This window comes from Clavelina lepadiformis, chromosome 1 (genome assembly GCF_947623445.1).
Source record: "Clavelina lepadiformis chromosome 1, kaClaLepa1.1, whole genome shotgun sequence".
Classification (NCBI taxonomy): domain Eukaryota; kingdom Metazoa; phylum Chordata; class Ascidiacea; order Aplousobranchia; family Clavelinidae; genus Clavelina; species Clavelina lepadiformis.
Window position 1 is genome coordinate 1,162,229 of NC_135240.1, and position 10,394 is coordinate 1,172,622.

The 10,394-nt window shown below is 37.5% G+C and overlaps 1 protein-coding gene across 1 annotated transcript; it reads left to right on the top strand.

Annotated features, from left to right (window-relative positions):
- The first annotated feature begins 2,271 nt into the window (after window positions 1-2,271).
- LOC143456141 (transcription factor COE1-like) lies at window positions 2,272-10,095 on the top strand. Its single transcript, XM_076955185.1, has 13 exons — window positions 2,272-2,351; window positions 3,723-3,876; window positions 4,120-4,183; window positions 5,258-5,313; window positions 5,403-5,476; window positions 5,596-5,664; window positions 6,886-6,967; window positions 7,119-7,239; window positions 7,646-7,700; window positions 8,644-8,761; window positions 8,836-9,073; window positions 9,306-9,533; window positions 9,986-10,095. The coding sequence occupies exons 1-13, from the start codon at window positions 2,272-2,274 to the stop codon at window positions 10,093-10,095; spliced, it is 1,449 nt and encodes a 482-aa protein (XP_076811300.1).
- The last annotated feature ends 299 nt before the right edge of the window (window positions 10,096-10,394 follow it).

Genomic DNA, 10,394 nt, shown 5'->3' on the forward strand with positions numbered 1-10,394 from the left:
CGAAAGCTTCGCATAGTTAAGTTCTTTACAAAAGAACACTAGCAGCGCGATGAAAGCACGTTCGCGAAAGAAGTTTGCCATCCATTTCCAGTCGAGGTTGTTTGCTCAGTACGAAGCCTGCATCGAAAATCACTTGAAAAGGATCTTCAGACTGTGACAAGTCTGCTAAACAACGCAACAGAAGCTGTTTTAGCCGGCCTGCAAGATGATCACAGCGAATGAATTTCGACAGTTTTTCGTTCGCCGTGGTAAATCGCGACCACTGTTATGGAACAACAACAAAATACGTCTTGTACTAAATGACAAATCAAAATTGCTTTGCAAACCGACCGTTGCCAAATACTTGAATCAATGAATTTTGGGTGAAATATATTGAGGTAAAAACACCAAAAAATGCAAGGGTAAACGATGTACGCAGACGATTGTGATGATTTACACTGTATGCAGTGTAAACGATACATTTTCGAAAACGCTGACGACAGGCAGCCATTTTGAAAACACAATACCTGGTCGATTGGAGCTTGCAACTTTATGTCGAAACAATGGTTTTGGTAGCGCCATCAGCAGTACCAATGGCTTGCGATGCATAGGGCTTTCGTTTATAGTCAGGCTTCCCAGCAACAAAATCGATGCGGTCGCTCGTCAAAGACGGAGATTCTGAAAAGAAGGGCCATTTAAATAGCATGATTTAGGCGGAACAGTAGTAGAAACTTACAAAAATACCCATAGCAACTATTGTAGTACCTAATGCTCAAAGCCTGTAAAAGCAATTTTTAAAACGAATGCGAAAATCGGTTTTCTGAAAATTGACATACTTGTTTTTTACAGTTTAAGAATGGATTATTTCACTGTAATTTTTTCAACTTCATTGATTCATGTGAAAAACATTATACAACAAACATATTATACCAAAGTTTAACAAAACAACCATTAACCTACATGCAGACAAGTTAGCTATAAAAGTTAGGCTGCAAAACCTAAATTTTTTTGACGAACGTGTTTTTTCTTCCATTTTCAAAATATCAACAACAAAAGATGTAGACTTAAAATATTTCCTTTATGTATTCATAATATATTATTATACCAGTTATTATACCAGTGTACCTCACAAAATGGCGATTGACAACAAATTGTGAATGACAATGAGAGCGTTATCATAAAGGTTATAGTTATTATTTATTTTAATATTTATTAATAGCGAGTATATAATCGTACAAACCTAGTCGTTGTTGTGTTCCACGAATTGAAATTATCCAAACACTTTATTTATAAAACTATTTGGATTCATGTAGAAGGGCATAACGTCATCTACTGTACATTCACTTGTACACATTTGAATGCTACTAAACCCACCAGTATTGTGAATTCAGCCAATCGGTCATTTTGTAAACAACCAAATGTAATTTAAAATCTAAAGTACCTGGTCTCGTGACGTTGCATCATGTTGCCCTGTATACTAGTGATCGTTTATAAACAGGAAAAGTAGGTTCTCTGAATGAGTCACAGGACTTCTTAAAAATTGGCAACCGATGGAACGAACAGCAAAAAAGAGAGATAAAACGTTCGCGAACCAATTTGGCCATCCCACAGCCACTATAAGCCTTCCTCATAGCTTTTCTCTTTTTCCCCCCGACCAAAACGTCTTTTATTAGAAGTGACGGCCACGTTAGCAATTGGCAAGTAGTTTCAAAATTGTAGCGTGTCTCGATGGACACATCAATACACGATTTCTCAGCGGACTCAGTTAGAACGAGGCTACATCGGCTAGGTGCAATAACTTTCATGATTGCCCTTGAATTCCAGTGCGGTAGTTTTGAGACGATACGAAGTGCAGGCAACATCTTGAGAGCAACTTGCAAAGGTCGCATCGGGAATACACAAAAGTTGATTAGATTTAGATATATTTCCCGAGTGGGTCTATAGAAATACATGATAGTTAAATAATGAAAATCACATTTTGAATTAGGAAAACTTGCAGCTCTGGAACTAAAGGCTACACAAGTTTCTGAACGAGTTTAGCCCAGGCTATTTCAGTCCATATATTTATAATAGTATAGAAATTCAGTATTTTTTCCACGTTTGTGGAAATATGATCATTATTATTAATAATATTTATTATTTCATTCAATTTAATTTCATTTTAATTTATGCGATAATCTTTTCAAAATTGCAGAGTCAAATATAGCACGTTACACACGCAGACTATAACTGAGATACTTGTGAAAGATTCAGGTTCTCTGAGAATAAACATCAAGAATAACATCCGCCGCGATGTCCAGTCAACAAATTGCCTCACCAGCCAGGGGTTGGATTCAGACCAGCCTGGTGGACACAATGCCAAGGTATAACCAGTAGGTTCGGTTCAGAAACATTTATTAAAACACTTATGGTATCGGTTGGTAAAGATCAGACCGGAGTAAGGCCAGCGGGTGGCTTTTTGTTTTTCCAATTTTTTTTTGATCACTTGTCAACCAAGCGAATTGGTAATTTATTTTCAAGAAATCACGCTTCTGTCGCGCGATTGAATTTGTGAACTTTTGCACCCAATTTGGAATTTTTATCCGTATTTGCAGTCAATGATTCTGGTAATTTTGAATCACGTTCAGAATGGGAATTCTTTTTTAAGTTCTTGTAAAACTTTAACGACGAAAATGTTTTTTAGACAAGAAATATATCTTAGAACATATTTCTGAGCGTAATACACACGTTTTTATACTCAGTAAATCTCAGCGCCCGCAGCAAAGCTTCCATCAATCTTTTCATCAACTGTGGTTAGATTTCGTCATCACTTGTGATAATCAAGTAGCTAAATATTGACAAGGTGGTTCTCGAGGACACCGCGTTTTCCCGCCGGTCGAGGACCTTTCTATTGATGCACAATTAGCAGTGGTGCATTGGGGCATGCAACCGTTCCCATCCTATTTGCTCTTCATCTTCCGACTTTTGGCAGAGCATCCTCTGTCGCTCCAAATCCCAGGGCAAATTTTTGTTTTCTCTTTGGTATAACCGATACCAAGTCCTTTAGCTTAGGGATCCAGCCCAAACTCACATAGTCTGTAGTGAACTTTCAGTATGTTAGTTGTGGTAACTCTCTGTGTTCGGGGAAGGGATACTATCAAGGTTAGCGTACCGGACGACTGATATTATTCTCAAACGTAAACAAGGCGAGAATTGTAACGTTTTATCTTTAAGTTTTGAGCAAAGCAAAGTCAAACATGAGGCTGTATTCACGCAAGCATGCAACCGAAATCAAAAGATCGATTTCGAAATCAGATTTGCGTTTCTTCTCATGCACTGTTAAGTTAAAGAGCAGAGGAAAATCGAATTAAAAATACAAGTTTTAGCAAAGCTTTGACGCAGACGCAAGGTTTTTTAGCAAAAACAGCTTTAATAGTTTTTATGACAGCGCAATGTTAGCAACGTTCTTGGCTAGTAACGACAAATAATTTCTTTTGCGCTAGAAATATGAGACACACCGTTTTTTGTGAGTTTTTATTTGAGTCTTGCAATATATTTTGATTTGGTAAAAATTTTAAAAAGAGCGTAAAGTTTTAAGTAGACGTATTTCGCGTAGCCAATTACGGCGGCCATTTTGTTAGTTAAAAACGCGACCAAATATGTCAACATGAACAAGTCATGAGTAAAGGGTGCTATAGTCGGTCTTTCTTATATGTCTGTTCGCTTGGAATTTGGGAGTTTCTGAAATATTTTTCTTTTTGCAGGGTCGGGCTTCGGGAAGCACACTTCCAAAAACAGCCGCCTAGTAAGTTGCGTAAAACCAACTTCTTTCACTTCATCCTGACGTTCCATGATCTAAATGGGCAACTTGTGGAAATAGAAAATAGCGCATTTGTTGGTTTTGTGGAAAATGAAACAGTAGTTTTTTTATTACTTTTAATTTAAGAAAAACAACTCAAAAACGTAAAGTTATTTTTACTTTATTATTTTTACTATTATTCTGTTAAATTCTTGAGTCTAATTCCTTAGCTTATATATATCAGCGTGTACCAAGTTAACGATTAAAAGAAAAGCTTATTATCGTCGTCCTCTGCTGTATTTCTATTTCGCTAAAGTAGTTTTTTTTACTTAAAGTATTTTACAATATTCCAATATTTTTAGGAAGTTCCCGGCCAGAAAACAAACAATGGAGTGCATTACAGGTTACAACTTGTATATCAGAACGGTGAGATATTTGATTTTTTGTTCATTATTGCATTAGTTTGCGGCCGCAATTAGTAAACAAAAACAATCGCTATACTCGCATTTCTACCGGTTCCAATTAACGCGTGTCTCTCTCGAAACATCTATTCCAAATTTTGACCCGCGATCAACGACAGGAGATAATAAATTCATTAAGAGTCATTTATTGCCAATTTGCTATGTTGTCCTGAATAACAAGTTTAGGAATCGAAACAAGGTCCCAGAAGTAATGAAAGTCCGCTTTCGAGCATGCGATCTATATGTCTTCATTGGATGCCACCTAAAATTACTGATGTCGCCCACCTATCGATCGCGAGACCTCCTATGACTCTTTTCTCAAGATTACTCGACATAAGTCTTCACACTTGATCTCTGCAAACCGTACGCTGCCAATACGTGATAACACTTTCTCGACAGTCTCTGAATTTCCGAGAAATATGTACAGTGATATTCGCACGTACAAATTTTGATCAATTTCGCTGCTAATAGCTTATTAATCTCTGGCATGAATAGAATATGCAGTTAAGCAGCATTGTAATGTAATTTTTTTTCACTCTGTAAATGTTTTTGGCGGCCATGCTTTATTCAAATCTTTAGCTGCACTTCTCTGCAACCGCTTGTCATCCGCTCCTGGAATTATTATCTTTCGGTTTGCAAATTAAAGGAGCTTATATAGAGTGAAGGAGAAGCGAAATATGGCGCGACTTGATTTTGTGGCCCCGAAATTACGGGAGATGTAATGATGCAATCTTTCCTAGGGGTTCTGGGGGTATGGCGCCCCGAAAAAAATTGACTTTATGCACATTCTGAGATGCACACTTTTATTTCAAAAAACAATTTACCCCGTGCGTTTCTTCCAAGTTTTTCGCTTTCTAATTCGCTTTCTAAACGGCAACCGCCTTTCTCGCCTTACTCTAGAGTCTAGACCTAAAGATTACATATGTCTTACCTAAGAGAAGGTACATATCTTAGGTCACGAAGACCTAAAGCTTACATATGTATATGTAGAAATAATAAGAACCGCAAGAGTGATTAGAACAATGACAGTATGTTTTAGGTGTACGAATGGAACAGAGTATTTACATTCGCCTCGTAGATGCCTCCAATGAGAAGGTAAAGTGGAAATAACTGTGATGGACTCTGAGTTTAATTTTCTGAGACTCTTGTATAGTTGATACTTTTGAAAATATTTTTTCGTTTAGGCTATTCCATACGAAGGCCAAGACAAGAACCCCGAAATGCAAAGAGTTTTACTAACCCACGAAATCTTGTGCAGGTGAAACTTTTGGTTATTAAATTATTTGACTCAATCGCTTATTTACACACAGTTTTTCAGCTACGTATGGAGATTGGTAAAAAGATGTAAAGATTAAAATTAAAGACGTTTATTTACAGTCGGTGCTGCGACAAGAAAAGTTGCGGAAACAGAAACAAATTTCCGTCAGACCCCTTCATTTTTGAGAGGTTTGTCAAGTATGGTTTATATATTAAGCAAATGCAAAAACAAACTCATTGTCGCATGTATAATTAATATTGACTTGCTTATAAAAATTGCAACTCTCGCATGTTATTTCCAATCTGCATTAACACAAAAAGGATATGGCATTTCAGCGAAGATGCCCGTACTTTTGGGATCCTGCAATAAACGGGAAATTGAAAGCAAATTTAAGTGGAGAAAGTTAGGAAGTCAGAAGGCGAAATAATTACTTTAAAATGTCTTAATGCGCCCTTAAACTAATGCATCTCCAATATACAGTCCAAGAAAAAAGCGCCTTGCATGTTTCTCTGATGGTTTCTGCAGCGAAAGTAGCATATGGTATCTGCCAACTACAAAGTTAATGAGCGTAACAAATAATGGCCTGTTGTCTGCTTGTGCGTTTTTGGACAAATTTAAACACATTAGGCTATAGGTATAAAGTAACGGCTCACCCTTCTAAATTAATCATTTTTTATTGTCACGATTTTTGAAAGGCTCTGACACAAAGTAATCGGCTTGTTTTCGCTGATCAGCTTTTTGATATTTTTTAACGAAGTTGGCGGTTGTTTTCAATTATATGAAAAGCTAAAAACTATTTTTCAGCAATCACCAAAATTACGGTGACAGAGAAGCGCCACTTCAGAAGCGTTGATAACGGATTTTTCCTCGCAAAAGCATTTGTTCATTTCAATGCAGTTGTTGATTTTTGGCTAAATACGGTGGTTACCATATTTTACAGTTTAGCTTCGCGTTTTTGTTCAAGTTGTTCGCGTTTTTGTTCTTCGTTTTTTCGCTACAGTTTTAGCTTGCGTTTTTAAGTTTTTGTCATTCACCAAGCCTTATGTTAATTAAATCTGCTCGGAACACTATAATCAACACAACACAGATCGTACTTTGTCGGGAATCTGCAAGTCGCTATAGCCTACAAAAATCAATACTTCGTAGCATCGCGGATGTATGTCTTCAAAGGCTGTATGTCTTCACTTATGCAAGCTTGCATGATCAGACTCATGCCATTATATTGGTCTTATTATTATTGCATAGATGATGACCTATATTGACGTTTGACCATGCCACAGTCATTTGCGATTCATTGCCTAATATAATCTGAGTCATGCTGTTAACGTATTGTGTCTTCGGCAACCAATAGTGACTCACTCTTTGCAAGTGGAAGTTTAGCGCACCGATATCAGTAAAATGTTTTTCAGGTATTACTTGAAGTTTTTTTTGAAATGCAATCAAAGTTGCACGAAAAACGTTGGCAAGCCAAGGTGTTTGCGAAATTTTCGGGTAAGTTTTAAATCAAAATTTTCTTTCCGAGTTTTCTTTACTTTACAATTCGCATATATTTTCTTTCCTGTATGTAAATTCTTAAAACTCCGGTTATATAGATGATCTATGGCCAACAGGATTGCAATTCCGCTTTCTTTGTTTATTTTAGGTTGTCGTTTCCACAACGGTTTTTGTCGATAATCAGGTGGTGTTGGGAAAGTCACAAAACATGTACGTCCATAATAATTCAAAGCATGGTAGAAGATCCCGCAAAAATGACCCCTGTGGCGGTAAGCGGCTTGCTGTCAATTAAATTCATTGCCCAAATAATGACTCAAACGTCACTGTTTCGACTCTGTGTGATCAGCTTTTAACCAACACAGAAAAGAAACTTTTGGGATTTCCATAAATTCGAAGTTATTAAAAACAGGAGCTTTAAAAACAGGATCGAATTCCTCAACAACTATTTGCTCTGAATATTATTCATATACTATCCGTGCACCTAGGGGCCTGCATTGTACCCAAGCGGAATGAAATATGATATAAGTTTAGAGATTTAAGTTTAAGCCTACCCGGGTCTTATTACCGGTATGAAAAGGCTAAAAGGCTGGTATGAAAACTTATTCCGAAGGGAAAAAAGTTACGCTTTTGCGTGAAAAATGTTTTTTTTTTTTTTTTTTGTTAAAAAATATTTAGCTTTCCAAAGATCAACAGTTGCTGTCAGGAACCAGGTCATAAAAGTCATCAAAAGGTCAGGTCATCAAAGCGGTTAATCAAGGCAATCAAGCAAACCCCGGTGATCAAGCCGACCGATAATTTTTTCCGGATTATCATTTCCACATGCGCGTGTCATTCAAAGTTATTTCAGTTCGTTTCAAATCGATGAGTGCCTTCTCATTGCTACTGTCCTAGAAACTTGAAAATAATATTGCGCTGATAGGTTTCTGGAAAGCGGTCTAGTTATAGCAAAAAAAATATTTTTGGTTGCCCTCCCCCCCCTGTAAACTTGATGAATTACTTTTAAAGTTAAACGATGACTAAAGAGCGGTTCTTGAAAATGACGAAATCGAGAGATCTTTAAATTGGAAAAGAATTAAATTTTGATTTGGCAGATTTTATTATTACTTCGAATTCTTAAATGTGCCTTAATAATTTCCACTGACGCCTTTTAGAAGAAAATATAACCTATTTTTGTACTCAGTTTTGTTCTTTCCGCATATTGGTGAAACCTACTGCACCAATACGACCCCAATCGACCTTCCACCGCGATCGACGTCTATAAATTATCTAAATGTGCCCAATGGGGTTGATTATCACCAAAATTGAACCAAGCCAGTATTCGTACAAGCTTGCAGATTTTTTAACCTTACATATCTTTATGACAATTAAGGCCAACTCAACTATATGGGCGTCACAGACGGGACCGGACCGAACAGATCGAAGGCAAAACGACATTTTGAGTCTAGAGTTTTGCATTTTGTCCCATGCAATAAAATTTGTCACGGTTTGAATTGGTCTCCAAATGTTAATACAGTGCGGCTCGGATATTATTAATCGTTACGCGGCGTTGGTTGCTTTTTTAAAAGGCTACTTTAAATGTAAATGTTGAATGCTACTTGAAATTGTAAGTTTCAAGTAATTATCCAAGCCCTTCCTATTGTGAAATAAATTTCACCTGGCAGTCTATTTATAAGCTTCTGGTTATATCTAATTGTTTTTTTAGCTCTCAATGATGCAACATTGGATCCTGGTTTTCAACGTTTGTTAAAGACGGTACCGAGGTACGAGGGTGACCCCGATCGCCTATCAAAAGTAAGTTACCGAATTTTGATATAGTTTTCCGAAAACAAAACAAGCAAAAACAACCAAAAACGCTTCTCCGACAGGAAGTTGTCCTTAAGAGGGCGGCAGACTTCATGGAGGCGTCCTTCACTTGGCAGTACAACGCTCATCGTCAAATTTCTCCTCCAGGAAGCGTTGCTCCGCCCCCTTCACACTTGACTACGCATCCGGGAGATACGGGCAGCTTCGTGCCTCACTCAGCCGCCGTAGCAGCCGTTGCTATAAACGGTTACGCAACTCAGTTTGAGGGAATTTCCGATCGCTACGATGCAAGCGATTCAGGTTGGATATGTTTGTTAACACTTTTAAATTTTTAGATCTACAATAAGCTTGTTGCGTATCGCGAAATACTAGTTCATTAACTTTAATAGTTGCTAACATTTGTTGGTATTTCTAATAATAAACTTAATATTGTTTTGTTCCTGGGCACAGTCGTTTTGCAAAAGCCATCATGGATCTATTTGAGTTGACATTCAAAAATAAGCGGCATGTCAGCATTGAGTGAACTTTACAGGTTATACAAGAGGTAAAGGCGTTTCACCCAGCAATAGGGGATATTCACCACAAAGAACGCCGAACAGCGGAAATGGGGGCGTGGGAAGCATGGTCTGGCCGACTACAGTGGCCCTCGTTGTGCCATCTTCGTACAATTGTCCCCCGTCGTTCAGTTGCTACCCAGCCTCTACCCCGTCCTTTACAAACATGGAAAATCCGTCTTCGGGACTGTTCAGTGGAACCGGAAGTGAGTACAGCTGGCACTTAGTGGTTTCTACCTCCTGTTCGATTCTAATTAACCCGGTATGCAGTACATGAATGTAAGCGAGTTATGGTTATAGTTATAGTTATAGTTATGTTGTAAGCCGCTGTGTAAAAAGCAAAAAGAAAGAAAAAGAGAAAACTTAAACAACTTCACGAAATGCAATAAACTTTTTTCCTCGACCATACCCCAAAGCTCTAGTTAATAATTGTAAAGGTATACGAGGGTGCTAAAAAACCAAGAATGGAGGTTTCACCGCAATTAAATCGACACAACATTGCTTTAAATCCTCACGTAATTAGCGCAATTTAAAAGCAATGCAACACGTGCTTTGATCTGAGTTGGTAGCTACACCTCATTGTTTATCAATAGTAGTAGTTGTAGTTTGTGTAGTAGTAGTTTGTAGTAACAGTAGTAGTTTGTGTTGACTGAAATAGCACTTTCATCAAATAAGTTAGTACTGGTTCCATGTCGATTCAACCCACAGACGACTAAACCTCCGACGATCAACCCACAGACGATTCAACCCACAGACGATTCAACCTGAAATGTGAGGTTTTAGATGTAAGCGACACTTACACGGTATTACTTATACTTACTTACTTATACGTCCATTAAACGTTTTAAGGTTATAAATATATCTATATCTATTTTCTTCCTTTTTTGGGCACATTTCGTTTTTTTTTGCCTCTGAATTTTTGCTTGATTTAGTTAATAAGACAACCCTGACACGGTTAAATTTAGTTTGCGATTTCAATTATTTTACTTTTTCCGTTTTGTTCTACAATATTGGTTTAATAGTGTTTCGCATACGCGTCTCGAGGTTCTTTTTTATATTCTTGGTCA

Bases quoted from the DNA above. Each gene is read 5' to 3' on its own strand.
- LOC143456141 (XM_076955185.1), top strand. From the start codon at position 2,272: ATGTCCAGTCAACAAATTGCCTCACCAGCCAGGGGTTGGATTCAGACC. The intron at 5,665-6,885 runs GTTTGTCAAGTA...AATGTTTTTCAG, and splicing joins GACCCCTTCATTTTTGAGAG to GTATTACTTGAAGTTTTTTT. The intron at 7,240-7,645 runs GTAAGCGGCTTG...AAAAATATTTAG, and splicing joins CAAAAATGACCCCTGTGGCG to CTTTCCAAAGATCAACAGTT.